We start from the raw sequence: 21775 nt of genomic DNA on the forward strand, positions 1-21775 counted from the left end.
TTCAATATTCTGCATCATTTCCTGTGTTTCTTCTCAATCTGATTTTCCACAAGCAGATACTGAAATCCTATCGAGAAGAGCATGTGGTCTGAGTAGGACCAAGACTTGGCCATCATGGTGTCCTCAGAAGCACCCAAACGGCCATGATGATGGTTTTCTTTGGGTTCAGTGAGTGATTTGTGGGGGACACTGGGACACTCCACCCAGATCCCTCTCAAGGGAGAGCTTGTTGTCTTAGCATGAGGGACACTCTCATTAGATGACCTTCGGTTCTCAGCTCCTCCTTGGACTGCTCGAGCCGCAGAGAGCCACCTCCTCTGGGGACTACACCCAGCTTGGGTGCCCATACCCAGTGACTGATCCTGGAGATGAGTGAATGATCTGGTCATCTGTCCCAGCAGGGAAAGCTCTGAAAACCATTCCAATTCACAAATAGCCTGGGACGTCAATGGAGGCCACAGTCAGGGTTAGCCCTAAAGGCCTGAGGCCACTGGTTTCCTCCAAGGACATACTAAAATTTCCTTAGGACAAATCCAACCATTTCCTTCAAGGCGAGCTCTTCAAGAACCAGCTTCAGACACTGACAGTTGTCAATAGATGTGGCACCAGTGAGGGGAGAAAGGAAATGGACAACCTCTTGCTTAGGCTATAGGTAAACACAGAGCACATGGTATCTGCATGACCTTGACCCCAAGAGGAATGGACTTTCTGCACTCACCTATGGACAGGGGCATTTTAACCCAAGACCTCTGCGAGTATTGCAATGGCCAGACTATACCGTTGGCACTTGGAAAGCCCTAAATTTAAAGAAACGAAGAATATTTCCTCTCTAGTTTAAGTACCACTCTTCACTTGTAAAACAAAATAGAGGTCTAAGTGGACCAGACTCAAGGGTCTTCTGACTCAAGTTCACCCTGTTAGTCAAAAAGGCAGCAGTGACATTGTTTACGTGCAGTTTAACCTTTTTAAAAGCAAAATCCTCATTCTTCTATACTAGGCCAGAGGCTAAAGCAAACAATATTCCCCTGCTTATATTAGAGTCAATGCTAACATAAACAGCATTGTCATTGTGAAGTTGTATAATGGTAAAGATGTATATTCTATTCTGATGGATAGACATTTCACTGGAGTCTGTGAAAGGCTGAGAAACAGCCAAGGACGGAGTCTAGGGTTCTAGAACTAGCATAAAATCAGAAGACACATTTTAAGACAATCAGTCCTCCTACATTTACCAGCCATACTCCTACTTAAAAACTAACAAGGGGCACCTGTGTGGCTCAGTCAGTTAAATGTCAGACTCTGATTTCAGCTCAGGTCATGATCTCAGGGTCTTGGGATCAAGCCCCTCGTTGGCCTCTGTGCTATGGAGCCTTCTTGAAATTCTCTCTCTTAACCTCCGCTCCTCCCCCAGCACGCACACACCTTCTCTCTCTCAAACAACAACAACAACAACAACAACAAAACCCAGTATGTTCAGCCTAGAGGGTTCAACAACCTCATTTAAGGATAGAAGAGGGTGTATCGCTGTAACACAGAGGTCTTAAGAAGAACATACCTTCCTCAAAGTGTCCCTAAAGGTTGATGTTTGGGTCACCGAACTCTTACCAATGATCATATGAATAAATAGTGTCTATTAAAAGAAATAATGTTCTACCTGTTAGTATAAATGACTACTACCATCCTTATCAAGACCACTTACACCAATAACCAAAGAGGTTATTTAAGTGACAAAACATATAAAAAGAAGTTATTTAAAAAATAGAAAGAACTGGCAGGACTGAGGAGACCTGTTCCACATGCTGGCTAGGTTAGATATGGCCCTTTTACCGAGATGCTAGCAACAACAATAATCACGAGCACGGACAGGTATTGAGCTTCTGGCGTCGATTAAAGGTTTCATGTGTGTCAAGTCGTCTAATCCTCACAGTGTAAGTATGAGCACAGGGCTGGTTTCTAGAATTCTGGTGCCCAGGCATAACTCTTGCTTTATACTGAAGCCTTCTGAAAACCAGCCTGAGTAAAACTCGAAGTAAGAGCAAAAAGGCTCATTTACAAAGTGATACTAGACCCCAGTCTCCAAGTGTAAGTGCCAGGCGCTGGGCAGTGGGGAGAGGGGCAGGGCTCCCACTCAGGTGCCTGCTCTCCCCCAAAGCTTAGGAAGTCAGGAAACACACTGTCATGTGTACCACCCTCAATTTCACCCAGATAAAGATAAAACTGGACTGGGTTAAATTATTCGAATTGAAGGAATCTCAGTGGTGCTGAATTCCCTATATTGCCCTCTCCTCAGTGACAAACCCTTTTTTCTTCTCGGGTCTAGAGCCCTTCTACTTTGCTAACCTCCTTGCTTCTCAGTCCCGTTGCTTCGACAATAGCAGTTCTGATTTCGTGACCAGGCTGGGGTGAAGTCCGTCCACAGTAAAAGGCCAGAATAAAGCCCTGGAATTGAAACCACTTAAACTCTGAAACTCATTCATACCAATCTATTATTTTTTTCCAGGCTCTTAGCACATTGCATTTATCTCCTCTTAATAGAATTTCAGGGATCCCATGTCGGAGAGAATTTGAGATCAGTGGATTTCTTAGCATTTCTGTAAATCAGTCTATATCATGCACCAACCATAAAGTAAATCAGTTTCGGAGGCCTGGTGGGAAGTAGGGCTTGTCTGGGAAGAGCTGTTTCTGTGCTCTGGATCCTTCTCCCTGGTTCCCTGGGGTGGGAGGATGAGGCAGAGCTGCTGGGAGGACAGAGCTGCTGGCCTCTTGCTGTGAGGCCAAGAAGGGACATGGATGGCAGACCCTTTCTCTCCAGCTTTGCTGGTCCTGTTCATCTGTGAGACGAACATTGCTTTTCTGGACACATGAAATCTAGTGTAAAATATGTGACTAAAAAGCAAACAAGCTAATTCTTCAAGTCACATTGAAAAAAAAACACCAGCCATGCTATGTTAAGTCATACCACAGATGTCGACTTGCATGGTTTCTTAGGCAGCACCTGCTCTCTGATCACAGCTGGGAAAGAATGAGAAATGTGAGGACGGAGTCTGGACTACAGACCAGGAAAGGAGCCCCAGAGATCCTCTCCTGTTCAAACTCCTCATCTGAAAGTCGAAGTCACTCAGAGCTGGTGACTGACTTATCCAACTTCACACAGAAGACCGGGGACATGACCAAGACTAGGACTGAGTCTGCCTCGTGCCTAGTGCTCTTATGTCTACACCACAGAGATTTTGTTCAGCAACATGTAGGGAGCTGGTGACCTTAAACGGTGGGAGTCAAGGGCTTACAACCAGCTGCACAGACTGCAGCTCCAGCTACAAGTGGACTAAGTAGTCCTAGTAATTCTCCTTGGTGCCTGGGAGGATAAGAGCCCCTGAGAGCAAGTAGCCATCAGATAAATATGTCATTCTTTTAGAAAGGAGAATTCTCCAGGGCTTTGGCCATGCATTAGGGAGTGCACAGGCTTAAGAGCTACATTTTTAAAAAGTCTTTCACATCATGCAGTGCTATTATAATTGCTGAAGGCTGGGCTGGCGATAATCTAAATCCCAAAATATTAGTGGTTAATTAGGAATCCAAGGGACTTCTTCCAGAAATAAAACTTAATCCTTTAATTACACTTTTTATTTCTTAATTTCCTCCCACAGTAACCTATGCAAATATGGCCTTGGTTTCCGAAAAGAAAAGGCTCATGTGTTCTTTCAATGCGCGCACTCAAGAGTCGTTGGAAAAATCAACAGGGAAGGTGGGCATGAACTCTGTTTCCCTTTTTCTCAAATCACAGCTATAAATCTCAATCTGTTCTTCTAATAATTGTTATCTAACAACTTCAGCTTGTTAACTTACATTTCAAATGAATCTAAATTACATGCATAGATATAAAACTTGGTCTATGACTTTTTTAAGTTTCAGGGAAGGGGCTATTTTAAGAAGGGAGAATTCTGCGAAAGGAAGATCTCACAAAGACACTGCTCTTACCATCACTGAGGGAATGAAGGTTAACATCTTGTAAATTTGCTAAAGCCAATTTTTGATGGAATTGGTTTTTTAAATAAATTACTGTGGGCTTCCAGGTACCCAGTTCTTTCCTTTCCAAGAGGAAGACGCATTTCAAAAAGCCACTCAGAGTAATCGCAAAGGTGCCAGAACAATTTTCACAAGGGCACAGAATCCCACTGTGGCCTGACCATCTTCCCAGGGCACACAGATGTTCTCTTCATCCTTTCAGTGGTGTGGGCTAGATTTTCTGGCATTCCTTCAATTTACCATCCTATCAATCATCCTATGCCCAGAGTCACGACATTCCCACAATGAGGCATGGAGCTGGAGAAAAGCAAGGGAGAGCTGAAGGAGGGGACTCAGCTCACCAGACATTCTTGGAGGACTTTCTGATTACTCTCCTACCCCAGTAAGACAGGGCAACAATGCCCAAACCAGCTTCCAGGCCAGAGTACACATAGTACTAACAGGGTATTCTCTTCCAGTATCAATTTTGCATAAAAAAATAAAAAGGGAGGGGGGGAAAAACCCCATCATCTGAATTTAATGTAACCATAGATGGCTAAGGAAAAAAAAAGGTCTAGCCAAAAGTATGCTGTTTTTATCTTGCTACTGATTTCAATATGTAGCTGGAAAAAAAAATATTTGTGAAAAAGGATTAAGTAATTTTCAGACTGAATTTTTTTTGTCCATTGGACACACCACCATAATAGGCTTCTTAGCATTAACAGAGGATATTGAATGAGTTTTCTTTCAGTCTGAGTATTAAATCTGTGCATCTTTTGTCTTGTTCACAACTGTGCAAGGTGACCGATTATGACCCATGTTAACTGACAGGTCTGAGGGAAAGGCAAGGGACAATGGAAAACAATTTTGCTCTAAGCTGGAAGCTATGGAATGCCAGAAAACAATGAAGACTGGACAAATCATAGGGACCATAGTGCCGTAAATCTTAAAGCTGACCCCATCTGAGCTGCATCTATCAAGCTGTGAAAGCCTGAAAATAGAAACATGACCCACTGCTGATGTGGATTTTGCACACTGTTATAAACCTAACAGCTTCTTAATGGCATAAAGAGACATATATAATGGTATCTGAAAAACCTATACTATCATATTTTGAAAATTTCAAAATATTAGGAAATATAATTATTAAATGTTAATATTAGAGGTTATGGCTTACAGCTAGGAGAGAAGACAATATAATATGGTACAACAAGTACCAGAGTGGGAATCCAAAGAAGGGAATTTTAGCACTATCTAAATGACTTCAAACATTTAATTTGAAAGTGTGCAACTGGTTATGTTCTTTATCCCGTTCAGTATTAACATTCTCTGCTTCTGACATAGATCTACAATATAACTTCCAGAATACAGTGGGCTGTAAGAGTCAACTTTATTGTTCTTTGAAACTTAAAATGTTTTTAAGAGGTCCCACTTCCTTAGAACTGGAGTACTTTTCACAGCTACCTCAACCAGGTATAGCATGTTCAAGAACATATCATTCTAAATTCTATGATGATTAATAACTTCAAAACAATTTGCACCCATAAAGATAATTTGAGCAGAGTCAAATTTCTGATTATTCAGTTTCAGGGCAAGTAGATATTAAACTTCTGTGTAATTTATGAACCGCACCTGAAATCAGATGCTGTCTTTCCCACATATGATATACTGTGGTTATTCACAAAGAAGACTAAGGACCCAGACCCAATCCCAGACAAGTGACTTAGAATGAACTAGTCCTCATTGCTGGGGTTTAGGAGTTGATACAACAGCAGTGCATATGAATCAGAATGAAACTTTGTATCCCACCAAGTAGAGCTGAAAATGAAGTTTGCTCTGCTGAGTTTGACTTGACAGATAACTTGTTACATTACCGCCAGACATTACATGTGCACTCATCAAAGAAAAGAGAGTTTGATGCTGCCTACTTATTTCCCTCTTATGGAAAAAGCATTTATAATGGCCTTGGATGCCAGGGTCTTTTTGGCAAGTAGCAATAGTGGTGAATATGAACACATTCTCTCTACACACATTTTCAGGAGCTCAATCTGTAAACTAAATACAAATATGCAAATTTACCTCCAGTTATTTTTCTGTTTGATTAACATTAAAAGGCTTCCATTTGATAGACAGAAAAGGAAATACTAAATTTGTACCAGGAGCATAAACATAAGAGTTAATCTCTCAAAAAAAAAAAAAATCAAACATACATTTTAACTAGAAAAACATCAAAAGATATGTCTTTTTGAATAATATTTAATGATTAAATTTAAATTCATGTCTCTAGAACTATGCAAAAACATGTGTCTTGAACATTTTAACCCAAATATTGGTTCAAAAATATTTCATGTTTTAATATTTAATTTGATTCAGCTGGATCTCTTATTTTGGGTCTATAAAAGTGGAAAAAGCTGCAGGGTTTTTCTGGTTCAATAGCACAAAGGCATATTATTTCTGGTAAGAATATGATATTTACACATTCACAGGAATGACAAAGACAGAAGGATTTTGGAACAATTTGCAATAAAGCTTGTCATTGATTTGGGTTTTGCCTTCCCCTCCACCCCTTAACTGCAAAGCATGATATTTCTTACCTTCACATTTTTGTGATGCTTCATTAAATTTGTGTCCAGCAGGACATTTGCACTCAAAAGACCCAACAGTATTAATGCAATTTCCTCCTTGACAGAGCCCAGGGATGGCCTGGCATTCATCCACATCTGTCAGATTTCAGGAGACAGAGAGAGGAGAGGGAGAGATTCATATAAGTCACTGCAGAAGAAATGTGATAGTTTGTCTACAATTATATTACCATATTTATGTCAGTGAGTTATTTGTCCATTACAATATTTGGAATACGATGTGAGAAACTTTCCTACAACTACCTGTAAAATCAATTATTTGAGTAGCATAACTTGGTCAATAATGTTTTATAAGAAGTCACAAATATTGTTACTCTTCCTACCTTCTGTCTTCCCTATGTAGGGGGGAATATTTATACTGATTTTTATGGATTTTATTATGCATGCTGCAAATTACTGGGATACAATGATTAAAAGGCGGACAGTAATAACGAGTTATTCAAGAAATCCTCAGAATCATAATGCAACACATTTCAATAGTAAAACTGTCTCTAAGACTTATATTGAATGATTCAGTTAAAACAGAATTTACTTAAGATCACTTGGATCACATGACACAGTGAATGTTTTAATGCAAATGAAATGGGAGATGTTCACCTTCCATTCTGTATAATTGCCTTGTACAGTAAAACTTAAACAACCCAGGAAATCGGACTAAGAAGTGAGAGACACCCCAGATGAATGTGTAGTCTCAGTCTCAGTAGCACAGCAGCCACCAGAGGGAACCTTTTTAAAGGTAAGTCAGAGTGTGTCCTTCCCAGCTCAAAACTCAAGCCCTTATCTTAGAAGATTCTATCTGCTCCCTCTATTCTCTGACCTCACTTCTAGCCTCCTCCCTCTCTCACTCTTCTCCTTCCACACCGGCTTCCTTGCCATTCTTTAACAATACCGAGGATGCACTTGCCTGGGGCTTTATAGGAGTGCCCCCCTACCTGAATTATTCTCCCTCCATAAAGCTGCATAAAGATTCATGTTGTCCTGTCCATCAGGTCTCTGTTCCACTCTGGCTGTGGATCCTTCTCCCGCCAATCTAACAGCAATAGCCACCATTCATCACCCTTCTTTGCTTATTTTTTTTCCATAGGACGAATCATCAGCCAACCTGATAAATACTCGTTTGCTTTGTTTTGCTTCACAAATCCACTGTCTTTAATGCAAATTTCAGAGAGCAGGTTCTTTGTTTTGTTCACAGCTATATCCCTGGCACCTAATAATTGTGGTCCCACATGTAGCCCCAAATATGAACCCCCTAGGAACAAAAGCAATCATTCCAGGCTCATTATGTTCAGTTAGAAAGATTGTAAAAAATACATCATGTACATTCTTTCCATCTCTTCATATATAACACACAAAGGACTAGTTTAATAAAGGAACCCCCAGGGAGGCAGTCTAACATTTCTTTCCCTCACTTTGGATATTCTTTAAGAAATCTGGAAACCTAGTGTACTCTCTTGTTTTACTCCTCATTGTATGAGCAAGAGAGTGATCAGCAATTTTAAGATCTCTAATAACCTGTGTTCTTGAGAAAAGTCGACACGAAGGAAAGGATACTAAAGGAGCAACAATTTATTTTGCTAGAAAAGTGTCACTGTTTTAAATGGACTGTCCCAGCCCACAAATGAACCACTACATGTGGAGTATAATTAGATTATATTTTATAGCTGATCTCAATTTTGTCTTAGACCAGAAGTTTCCGTTCTCTTGATAAATGAATAAGTTATTAAAATGTTATTTGAAATTGATGGTACATATAAGCAAAACTTGATAGTCTTGTTGGTCATAATTTTTGGCCAAGAGGAAATATGAATGAGGGCTCTTCTCTGCAGGCCATACCTTCCAAGACTGAAGACAGAATAAGCTCCTTTATGAACCCATTTGCCCACAGGCCCCTCACATCAGGCTCAAGGTCTGAAAACAACAGCAAAGGGACAGAGCTCCCAAGCCAATAGCAGAATCACTCAAAAAAAAAACAACCAAACACGATGAATTTCATTCTCAAATTGGCAATATGACTACCATTTTGATTTCATGCATTTCACAAAATTTCTGATAGAAATATTTCCCCCCCACCTTGGATGTCTAATAGTAGAGTCGGGAAGGGACAGAAAGAAAATCCTGGATAAGTCGAGACCATAGGAAATGCATACTAAAGCCACAGAGCAGTCGCTCTTCCCTCTCCCTCTTCATTCTCTTTGCCCCAATTCTCTTAGTGTGTCAACCTCTGACAAGGACTCATGGACACCACTTCTGGCTTTCTGGTCTAAGTCAGTGCCTTCATGGGTCGTAGCTGCCTTCAAGACACCAAGACCAAGAATTTCTTCAAAACTCACTGGGACTTTCTAAGGATGAGAAAAAAATAAAGAAGGTGCCCGAGAAAGGGGGAATAAAACTGACTTTTTATTTTCTAAAATCACACACTAGACCCCTCTGTAATTCCTTCATTCCGAAGTGACTTCTTGCTGCTCCTGACATGTAGAAGGACAAGTTGAACGGCACATAAAGGAGCTGTATATTATATTATACATAGTAGTTGGGAGCCAGGACCAACAGTGCTTATCACAAGTGGAATTTGTGGAAGTATAATTTAATGGAGACCCACAGACCTGTGGGATTAAACCCAAATTCTGTTTTACTGCCTATTAGCCTTAGAACCAACATATAGAATAAAACCAAACTAGGATGTGTCTGCCTCAGAAAAGCGTACCCCGAATTTGCTGAAAATATTGCAACTTGCTAAAAAAAAGCCCTGAAGATGTCTAAAGGAAACAGATACAGCCTGGGAGTTTTCAATCCCATCAGTTTAGTGCTGAACTGCCTCCGTTCACTTCCTCCTGTTTCCTGCCAGACATCCAGACAATAAAAGAATTTGTACAGCTGGAAGAACAGGAATCAAAGCCAAAAACAGAGTAAGGGCTTCTATGGGAGGCAGGAGAAGAAGCGAACAGGCGACATCTGGGGATATTTAAAACTGTGAAACAAATCTTAATTTATTTCTGACTTGTAAAAAAAAAAAAAAGCATAATGTAGCATGTAGAATGGAGAGAGGAACAATTTTCTGGAGGTCAACTAAGTACAACCCACGAGACAGAGGAACTCCAACAATATCAAATGAAGGGAAAAAATTGAGAAAAACAAACTACCTTGTTCACAGATTTTGCTTGGTGTTTCTACACAGCATTGCTACAACACACAGCATTGCTGCAAACAGAATCATACCAGCCCCTAGAAACACCTCTGGGGTCGGAGGGGGAACTGCTGGCAACGAAAACTCCAGAGAGACCAGCTGCTCCCTCTTGAGCCACGCTCCTCATGCCTAAGTTGGATATCATGCCGTCAGCGAAATCATAAAGTTATGTCTCTGACACCTCTTTTCCGTTCTCTCCAACTTCACTGGAGAATGGCTCTCCAAAGCAAATAAGATGAATCCATGAATAACGCCATGGGCCAGAGGCTTACCTTGACAGGCTCCCGTGCGGATATTTGGAATGAAGCCTCGGCGGCAGGGGTGGGGCTGGGCGGGGCACATCTCACAGGGGTGGCCCCAGGCTCGGCCCACCGTGGCACAGCAGAGTGTCTTGGTGCAGACAATCCCGCTGAGCTGTCCCTGGCACATCTGGTTGCTGACCACAGTGAAACACGGGCCTGTCCTGTAATCTGAAAATAAGGAAGAATTCCATGAAGGTCCAGAAAAGCAGGAACCATCACACAGAGGAACAGCTGTGCCCCATCTCGCGTGACTCTAAATTGGGAAAGAGTCTTCAAGGATGGAACCACACATCAGTGACTTTGTGTGAAGCCTTGGGCAGACCGTTCTATCACTCACCTCCATGTTCCTCACCTAGGACATGGGGATAAAAACACCAATTCCTACCCACTGTGAAGACACCATTTTAAGATCAAATGAGTGAATGGAAAACAGTGGGGTCCTATACGTACACAGCATTATGATATTAATGTACATTCATTTGCTCAAAAATATGTGTCAGTGCCTACTATAAATCGGGCCCTGTGCTTGATGTGGAAATTTAAATGATTAAAAGATATCAAATCCCTGTCCTCATGGAGATTACAGTCTATTATTATTCATGCTAGAGAAAGCAAAAAATTTCAAAGTTTGCAATGAGGCAAGTCATGGCACCTTCTTCCTGGGAGTTCCTAGAACAAAAGAAATGGGTTACTCATTTCTTTTGGATTGGGCCCATCCTATTTCAAATACAAAAAATAAGAAAGCAAACAAATAAGTAAGCATTTTAAAATATTTACCCATGTGAAGACATTAGGTATTTAAGGTAAAGAGTAAGGACATTGGTCCAAAATCATTGTAACCCTTGGGCAAAAGTCCATCGTCAAGCAGACAGGGATAGGTGAAGGCCACAGGAGAATTTCCAAGTACTCTCACTGGATTAAAAGAAGTCTGCCTCAGTTTTTGTTCTATTCTGTTTTGTTTTGCTAAAAGGAGAAAGTCAATCTGGATTGAACAGCCAAAAAACAAGGAAGATGAACACATAGTGAGCAGAGAAGACCAAAGTCAGGCTGTCCTCAGTCTCTGAGAGAAATCGAGACCATAATATCTCCTTCTGTATATCTGACAGATAAGGGAAGCTGAGTTGTGACAAGACCCATGAGTGTCTACCCACTACCCAAAACTGCATGCTTCCCCATGTCATTTTCAGAAATGCATAGGTAGTTTCCTATGAGTCCAGGGATCCAGTAGAAAATAAACAACTCCAGTAAGTTCCTTTCACCACTGAATTCTACAGCTTATGAAAGTCACCATGTGTGCTGATGAAACCTCTGGGTTAGGTTTTGACTTTTCTTCTTTCTTTCTCTAGGGAGGTAGGCACGCCTCTGTTCTGTGTATTTTCTCCTGCTTTTTCTGCTGCAGTTATGACCCAGCAGCTCCCTCTCACTAAATGTTCTTCCTCACTCTCACTTTTTTCCTGCTGGAATGAGCCTCCTGTGCTCAACTGCATTGCCTTAATGCCCATGCTGCCCTAACGTCCATGTGGAAAGACGAGCTTTCTGAGCAGTTCACTTGTCACCCATTCAAGTTCAGCAAGAGGACGAGGCCCAAATTATGGTAGCACTTGAGAGACGGACAGCATGCTCAAAATGTCAAGTCCCCATCTCCACATCTCCCTTTCCATGCAAGTGCTTGCCAAACCGTGCTGTGTGTATTGCTGATGGGATGCAAGATGGCTTTAGATGGTCAGGTTTTAATAGTCACTTGTCAATTCTGATTTGTATTATTAAAAATCATAACCATAACGGACTCGTATTTCACAAATACATTTGCTATGATGAGGATGAATTTAAAAAGTTTAACTCAATTTAAAGAAAAATATTAAGTAAACACAGGTACAGGATATGCAGACAGGTCAAAAAGTTGTTTAGCTTGTATGTAAACACCACCAGTGTCCAAAAAACTAACCTTATACCTTTCTTTCCCTTGAGTTTCTAATGTTCTGGCCCCACCCACCTTTCTAGCCTCATCTCGTTGCTTTCTCAGTTTATTGTCTTTTTACTTTGTTCGTGCATTTATTTTAGCCTACTGATTATTTTTCAGTTTTATATAGCCAAATTCTAGGTATATTTTATTTAATATGTTTCAAAATATGTCAGATCTATTCAAAATCTATTTTCTTACATAGCATTGAATTCAAGCAAGAATACAAAAATTAGGGGTGCCTGGGTGGCTCAGTGGGTTAAGTCTCTGCCTTCCACTCATGTCATGACCCCAGGGTTCTGGGATCGAGCCCCGAATCGGGCTCTCTGCTCAGCAGGGAGCCTGCTTCCCGCCCCCCCCGCCGCCGCCCGCCTGCCTCTCTGCCTACTTGTGATCTCTCTCTCTGTCAAATAAATAAGTAAAATCTTAAAAAAAAAATACAAAAATTAAATGCTGTTGAATAGATCTCCACCCTCATTTCATTCTGTCAATAAAGAAAAATAACAACACAATGACAGTTTGCAGCAAAAGTTCTCTTAAAGGCAGTAAACACAGGGGCAAAGTCAAATGCTGTAATCCTTCATTATTTGGCTCAATTCTTCCAAATACTACCTATAGGCATTTAATACATCTTTATCTAACATATGGCATTTCTTTTTTTAACATTTTATTACATATTTTTGTGATTCAAAAATAATTATTTCAGACAATTAGGAAAAGGTAGCAACATAAACAAGAAAATAAAAATCACATGTAGCTCCACCTAAAGAAATCTTTCATACATATTGGTTATATTATCTTAACCTAATTTTACATGTGTTTTTTTTTTCTTTATAACAAAATAGGAATTATATTAAATCTATAATTTTGAATATTAACTGTGCCCAAAGCATTTTCCCATGTAACCACTATTCCAAAATATGATTTTAATTGCTGCATTAATGGGTGTATTTGATGGATAATTTTCCATCAAATTATAACATAATTTATTCAATAATTTTCTTACTGTGTGTCATTTAAATTGTTTCCAATTCTTCATTATTACACCATACAGTGTTCACCATACATCACTAATGAACTCCCTGAGGATGAAAAATGTTTAGTCTCATGAAACAGCCACCAAGATTTTTATAACTACATATGCATATTATATTTCTCAGGCTAGAAAGATCATAGCAACATAATCTTTTATTTAAAAAAATAAATAAAGCCTTCTGTGTTAGGTTACAAGGAAAGAAATATAAGTTTGTTTCTTCTCTTAATTTATGGAGGTAAGTGCAAGTGCTTGAATCAAACAGACTCATGGTGGCATGATTTTAAAAGATTAAAGATTTAAAGATTTTCAATCTTTAAAAAGCATAATGGAACATGAATTTGAATTTACAGTCCTCTCTTCGACACTGCTTGGATTTGGTTTTGCTGCTCATTTGTCAAGATAGCCTACCAGAAAGATTTATATATGAGGATCGCAGAGACTTAGGGTAGGTGCAAAACATATTTTGAGACTGACACCAGCAAAATCAAGGCATGCTACAAAATACTAAAACAATCTGATTCAGTCCTATCTGACACGGCCTCATGACTTCAGACATGACTTCCTCATTGGGACACCCTCATAAAAAGAAAATAACCTTCAGACTTTTCCAGGGTCAATGACTTTTTACTCTCATTTCAATATGAAATGCATGGAACAGAAATGGCAACTACTGGAGTGCCTGGGTGGCTCAGTCGTTAAGCATCTGCCTTTGCCTCAGGTCATGATCCCAGAGTCTGGGATCAAGCCCCACATCAGGTTCCCTCCTCAGCGGGAAGCCTGCTTCTCCCTCTCCCACTCCCCCTGCTGTGTTCCCTCTCTTGCTATGTCTCTCTCTGTCAAATAAATAGATAAAATCTTAAAAGAAAAAAAAGAAAGAAAGAAATGGCAACAGTTAATTCTGACAATTTTCATTAGGCATCTCTAGAGTGCATAGGGACCCAACTTTATTAAATATACTGGATATTTGGCAAACAGTTGGAGTAGGTATAACAGAATCTATACTTAACACATTTCTAAATAATGCTATGGACAGAAAACCAAACCATGTGACAGTGCAGATTAGTAAGTGGACATAAAATGTATTTGTAGGGCCACATTGTCAATAAAAATTGCTGAGTGCAGAGAGAGAGGCATAATCTGGATGAAACAGAATTGGATCGAAAAACCTCTTGGAAGGTAAATGCTCCATTAACGTGGTTTTCAAATGTCATTCTGTTCTGGCAGCCTGTGCTTTCTGTCCTGTGCTTCATTTCGCTTGCCAAAGTTATGCTGTTTTTTGTCCAATACTTTAACCACAGGGAAAAAAAAAAAAACTGCCCACACTCCCAATTCCTTACTAATAATCCAATTATTTACAATTATTCCCATAGCACTTACGTGATACTAGGCTAAATTTACATCCTCTTTTTTTTTTTTCAGATAGTCCCAGCACAAGACAGGGAATGTGCCTAATTCAATGCTTGGGTAATGTTTGACTCATTCCTTCTAACATAAATCATTACTCCTAATGCAACTAAAATATAGTATTAAAAATACTTTCTGTTTGCAAATTGTTCCACACTCACTTCCCCATAAGACCTCCATGAACTAGGGCAACGGGCCAAGCCTCTCCCAAATTAAAATGCAATTTTAATTGTTTTTAACTGGCTTACTTTAGTGTGGCTTGTTCATGGGAAATTCTGCATCTACGTGTTCCCATTCTGAGTGGTTGAGGCTCCAGGGCTATTTCACCATCCTCATAGATTTAGCCTCAAGACTTAGGATCTGACCAACGTGTATGTGTGGCTTTGGATCCTCAGCCCTTTCCCAGAGCTGTGGCTCAGAATGCTGGGACCCACAGTGGTACCTCACTTTCATTTGTAACCAGACTTCACCCTGAAGCAAAGGCATCATGCACAGAGAAAGAATATTCTGTGGTACAACGAATTCTTGTCACTCCTGCCCAGTCACTAAACCACAAACTACAGGGAAGGCACAAGGATATAATTTGGGGCAGTAGGCTCCAATTATTTGAAATCCTTCTTTTCATAAAAATTACAAACAAAAGAATGAGATATCAATTTATCCATGACAGGGTCACAGCGTGCTTCATCCTTTCAGGTAGGTTGGCCTGGGATGCATTAGCCTCCTAACGTGTGGAACATCAATACAACCTCCTGAGGAAAAAGTTCAAGAACTTTCAGTCTGAGGAAAATTAAGGCAAAGAAGTTCCATGATCATCATTAGTCTCATAACTGATGCCATTTCTTCTTTCTCCAATTATTCTTAACCCTAGGACATAACCAAATCACCTGGGGAAGTTTGGCAAAATACTAATGCCTGGGCCTCACCCTGGCCTTCCCAAAGCCCCTCTCCCTCCCCCATTCTCATCCCCTAGAATCCAATTCAGTAGACGTGGCATGGAGCCTGGGCATCTGCCTTTTCCATAAGCCCCCCAAAATGATTTTCCCTCTAGGGCTCTAAGTTCAATCTCTCTCTCCTCTCTCTCTATCAACTTTTATTGAGAAGTGCTTACGTTCCATTATTAATTGGAGGTGTCTGCAAGATAGCTGACTGCTTACCTGAAGGTCTAACCTTAGAAATGTGAAAAGCCCATGAGCTGGGATCGCTGCTACTCAATATAGTCTAATCCCGTTGTGCTCATTTCCATAGTGTTGACTGATTATGAGGCACTTCACTATGTCCTTTATTAATTATACCAACCACAAGCTCACTAAAACAAACAACAAATCAAAATTTAAGAAGGCTAACCACCCACTGCTCCACTGTCCTAACAGTCAACTCATCTCAAGTTTCTAAGTTCTTCCCCTCCCAGTGTTACAAAGTACATCTATATACATGACATCACTCCACTACCAGGAGCTCCCACTTCCAACTGCCCTGCCCAGTGCTAGACACGGTACCTGAGTGAAATGCCAGGGGGATTCTCCACCCAGGTTCCAAAGACATTGATCAAAGCTAGCATCAGTAACACCAAAAGTTAAACTTTTAATTTCCTCAAGAATTGCACTATTATAGATCACCTTGAAATACCTCCATGACTCCTGATTTCATTAAATAGAAAGTACTAAACATCATCTATGAAGTTTATGCCAAAAATAGTCAAACCTCAGACCCTACCTGTAGCAGAGAGGACATATGGGGTAGAAGAACAAGACAATGACACCAGAAGGCAACACTCAGAAAACCTAGAATGTGTGATTTTCAAAGGCAACTGTTCTGAACTTTTCCAAAAATAAATGACCCCCCTCTTAAAAAAAAACGATGGTAAAGGGATTATTTATATTAAAAAGACATAATAACTGAACCTTAATTGGATTGTTTCAAAAAGAGATAACTGGGGAAATTTTATATGGGCTATGTATTATATAATACTGTGGAAATGTTCTTTTAGATATGGTCATGGTATTTTGGTTATCTATGAAGTAAAGTGTGATGTATGCAACTTAATTTTCAAATGATTCAGCAAAACAGACAACAAATATATATAAGTATATACCTAGATGTTATAAATATATAATATATAATTACATTTATATATTATGTACTATATTTAATACATATTATATAATATTAATATATATTTATATATACACACATAAATAAGCACATAGAGAATATTATGTGTATAGAAGTGGAAAATGTTAAATATTTAATGCAGGTAGAAGGTATATAGGTATATTTTATATTATTATTTCAACTTTAATGTAAGTTTGTGTAATGTAATGTAAGTGTTTAATAATAAAAATTCTGAGGGCATAAGAATTGTTTCTTGGGCTACTTGTCCTATGCAATATTGTCTCTTTCATTTCATCCAAGCTATGTTTTTCTTTTTTAAATGACACAATAAATTTCAAATATACTTTCTAATCTATACATTTTTATAAAATACAACATACAAGATATGAGTATGAATATGGTCTCCACAATGTTATTTAAAGAATATGAGCTTTTGGCAAAATTTACTAAGTTACATTGTGCAAAATGTTTATCTTTTATTAACTGTATCTGAGATGGAGCTTCACTATTAACTAATTTTTTTTAAATTTTAGAAATAGGGCACAAGAATAAGCACAAAACTCTTTTGTTAATATTTGCTGACTTTCAACTTCTCTAATTATAAAAGTATCAACCATTATAAATTTTAATATAAACATCATTCAAAACTACAGAAACAAGGTGATGTACACCTTTTAATTCTAACATGAAGACTAAGTAGTTGACCAAATCCAGACCATAGTTCTGGAACCTGATTATGTACAGCAGCAACTCAACCACAAAAGACTGTTACCACATTTTATTCTGTTCCATGATGAAGAAAACAATACGCAATCTTGTTCAGAGAAGAGAATATCTCATGTCTGAATAATTATTGACCTGACACCATTTGTCCCCTCACCGTACATCCTACGAGTCCTGACTGATTCTCACTTTCCCCCAATGTTATCGCCAAACCACCTTTACTAGGAAAAAAAAAAAAAAAAGAGTGGTGGGGTGGATAGAACTCAAATTCTGGGTTGGGTGATATATTTACCATGAAGATAATAAAATCATAGAGTGTCTTCATTTTTTGTGGTCTGCAAATTGCACATTCAAGAACCAGCTGGCTCTGACTTATGCACTTTGAAAACGGCTCGCATGAACGCCGTGTAAAACCAAACTGCAGTTTCACCACAGAGAATCAGCTATTGAACAGCAAGACAAAAACAATAGTATTATATAACCATATGATTTATTTGTTCTTTTATATTTTCTTCAAAGCCACCAAGCATAAAACATCCCCTACATTCCAAAAGCAAGATTAATAACATAAGAGTAAAGGGCCCTGTGATCAATGATATTAAATATGACTTTCCAGGGCTGACATATTCTTAGATCAACTTGTGTATCTTAAAAGTGCCTTGTAATATTGCTTAATTTCCAAACACAAAATCTATCTGAAGGGAATTCGGTTTCTGAAGGATTCTAATGGAAAGTTTATTGTTAAAATTGGAAAATCATAATTATAAATGAGATTTTCACATTTAGAGAATAAAGCCTATGCTTGTAAAGGGGCAATAAAAATTAACTGATTGGTGTTATTCCAATGTAGGTTCCACCAATATGAGATGGTTAGAAGAGGCAAATTCATTGAGACAAAGTAGAATGGTGGTTGCCAGGGGCTGAGGGGAGCGAGGAGTGGGGAGTTATTGTTTAGTGGGTATAGTTTCAGTTCAAGAAGGTGAAAAAGTTCTGGAGACATGATGGTGGTGGTTGCACACTATGTGAGTGTACTTAGTGCCACTGAACCACACATCTAAATATGGCTAAAATGGCAAATTATGTGTTAGGTATATTTTACCACAACTAAAATATCCCACTGCATAAAATAAAATCAGACATTCCGACTTCCATGATCAGATTCAATGGGTAAGCATTACAGTTGTAAAATGTAATCAAGAATTTCTTCATTCAACAAATATTTACCGAGCTACTGTGCTGTATCAGCGAGCAGCATGAGAAAGTCCCTGACTACATGGAATTTACCATCTGGCAGGGGAAGTAGTCAGCAGATAGGTGAATTCATTTAAAATCATTTTAGATTTGAGGCTGTGATTACATCTACAAATGAAGTAAGCATACTGCCATGATAGAGGATAATTAGGGATACCCACCGTGGAAGACGTCTTAGAGAAGATGGTTATTTATACGGAGGACTAAAGAATGAGAGCAAGTCATTCGTGCAAAGTGAGAGTAAGTGATTCTGAGGTTTAAGACACAGCAAGAACAGTGGCTCCGAGCTAGGAGAGGGCATGGCTTCTCCAGTAACGAGAGAAGGCCACTGTGACCAGAGCTCAAAGAGCAAGGGGAAAGAGGCACGCCACGGGGCTGGAACATTGGGCAGGGACTGGATTACACAGCACATTCCAGGCCATGGTAAAGAATTTGGATTCGGCCTGAAGCTCAGCAGGAAGCCCCTGAAAACACACGTGTTATTTTTAAAGCATACTGCATAGAGGGTTCAAGAGTGGAAATGGGAAGCTTGCAAGGAGGCTATTGAAGGATCTGAGGAAAGATGGTGGTGGCTAGACAAAGGTGGTGATGCAGAAGTGGAGAGCTGCCAGCAGGTGGGGGTGTCTTTGGGGGGTGTCTGCGGGGGACGAGAACCAACAGTGCTTAAAGATGGTTTGCATGTGAAGGGTGAGGGAAACTGAAAAGACAAGAATGACTTCAGGTTTCTGGCTCCAGAAGCTGGATATGTGGCCAGCCACTCACCAAAATTGGGAATCTGAGAAAAGATTAGACTAGAACTACGCAGCAACTTCTTCCTAGAAATATCACCAAAGGCAAGGAAAACCAAGGGCAAAAATTAACTTCATCAAGATAAAAGCTTTTACTCAGCAAAGGAAAGAATCAACAAAACCAAAAGACAACATACAGAATGGGAAAAGATATTTGCAAATGACTTATCAGATAAAGGGCTAGTATCCAGAATCTAAAAAGAACTTATCAAACTCAATACCCAAAGAACAAATAATCCAATCAAGAAATGGGCAGAAGACATGAACAGACATTTTGGCAAAGAAGACATCGAAATGGCCAACAGACACATGAAAAAGTGCTCAATATCACTCGGCATCAGGGAAATACAAATCAAAAGCACAGTTAGATACCACCTCACACCAGTCGGAATGGCTAAAATTAACCAGTCAGGAAACAACAGATATTGGTGAGGATGAGGAAAAAGGGGGACCCTCCTACACTGTTGGATGGCATGCAAGCTGGTGCAGCCACTCTGGAAAACAGCATGGAGGTTCCTCAAAAATTTGAAAATAGAGCTACCCTACGACCCAGCAATGGCACTACTGGGTATTTACCCTAAAGATACAAATGTAGTGATCCGAAGAGGCATGTGCACCCGAATGTTTATAGCAGCAGTATCCACAATAGCCAAACTATGGAAAGAACCTAGATGTCCATCAACAGATGAATGGATAAAGAAGATGTGGTATATACACACACACACACACAATGGAATACTATGCAGCCATCAAAAGAAATGAAATATTGCCAATTGCAATGACTTGGATGGAACTAGAGGGTATTATGCTGAGCGAAATAAGTCAATCAGAGAAAGACAATTATCATATGATCTCCCTGATATGAGGAGTTTGAAAGACAATGTGGGGGATTGGAGGGTGGGGAAGGAAAAAAATGAAACAAGATGGGATTGGGAGGGGGACAAACCATAAGAGACTCCTAATCTCACAAAACAAACTGAGGGTTGCTGTGGGGAGGGAGGTAGGGAGAGGGTAATTGGGTTATGGACATTGGGGAGGGTACATGCTATGGTGAGTGCTGTGAAGTGTGTAAGCCTAACGATTCACAGACCTGTACCCCTGGGGCTAATAATACATTATATATTAATTAAAAATTTTTTTAAAAAAGTCGAAAATAGAGCTATCCTGTGACCCAGCAATTGTACTACTGGGTATTTATCCTAAGGATACAAATGTAGTGATCTGAAGGGGCATGTGCACCCCAATGTTTATAGCAGCAGTGTCCACAATAACAAAACTATGGAAAGAGCCCAGATGTCCATCAACAGATGAATGGCTAACTCAGGAAAATAGCATGGAGGTTCCTCAAAAAGTTGAAAATAGAGTTACCCTACAACCCAGCAATCACACTAAAGATATTTTTACCCTAAAGATACAAATGTAATGATCTGAAGGAGCACGTGCACCTGAATGTTTATAGCAGCAATGTCGATAATAGCCAAACTATGGAAAGAACTAGATGTCTATCAACAGATGAATGGATGAATGGATAAAGAAGATGTGGTATATATGTATACAATGGAATACTATGCAGCCATCAAAAGAAATGAAATCTTGCCATTTGTAATGATGTGGATGGAACTAGAGAGTATTATGGTGAGGGAAATAAGTCAGAGAAAGACAGCTATCATATGATCTCTCCGATATGAGGAATTTGAGAGGCAGGGTGGGGAGTTGTGGGGGTAGGGAAGGAAAGAACGAAAGCAGATGGGATCTGGAGGGAGCCAAACCATGAGAGACTCTTAATCTCACAAAACAAACTGAGGGTTGCTGGGGGGTGGGGAAGTAGGGTTAGGGTGGTTGGGTTATGGACATTGGAGAAGGTATGTGCTATGGTGAGTGCTGTGAAATGTTTAAGCCTAATGATTCAGAGACCTGTAGCTCTGAAAAAATAATACATTATACGTTAATAAAAATAATTTTTAAAAAAGATTTAAAAAAACAGATGAATGGCTAAAGATGTGGTGTAAACACACACACACACACACACACACACACACACACACACACACACACAGGAATACTATGCAGCCATCAAAAACCCCGAAATCTTGCCATTTGCAACAACGTGGATGGAACTAGAGGGTATTATGCAAAGCAAAATAAGTCAATCAGAGAAAGACAATTATCACATGATCTCTCTGATATGAGGAATTTGAGATGCAGGGTGGGGGGTTGTCAGGGTAGGGAGGCAAAAATGAAACATGATGGGATCGAGAAGGGAAACAAACCATAAGAGACTCTTAATCTCGGGAAACAAACTGAGGGTTGCTGGTGGGAGGGTAGGGATAGGGTGGCTGGGTGATGGACACTGGGGAGGGTATGT

The 21775-nt window shown here is 39.7% G+C and overlaps 1 protein-coding gene across 1 annotated transcript in view; it reads right to left on the bottom strand.

Moving 5' to 3' along the window:
* Window positions 1–21775, bottom strand: part of LOC111158675 (fibrillin 1) — a 229692-nt gene that overhangs the window by 113981 nt on the left and 93936 nt on the right. The window contains exons 6-7 of the mRNA XM_022520875.1: window positions 10104–10301; window positions 6600–6725 (exon numbers count right to left, since the gene is read on the bottom strand). Of these exons, the coding sequence (XP_022376583.1) occupies window positions 6600–6725; window positions 10104–10301 (324 nt within the window). The remainder of the gene's footprint in view (window positions 1–6599; window positions 6726–10103; window positions 10302–21775) is intronic.

Source organism: Enhydra lutris, unplaced genomic scaffold (genome assembly GCF_002288905.1).
Source record: "Enhydra lutris kenyoni isolate GAN:26980312 unplaced genomic scaffold, ASM228890v2 scaffoldscaffold4, whole genome shotgun sequence".
NCBI classification, from domain to species: domain Eukaryota; kingdom Metazoa; phylum Chordata; class Mammalia; order Carnivora; family Mustelidae; genus Enhydra; species Enhydra lutris.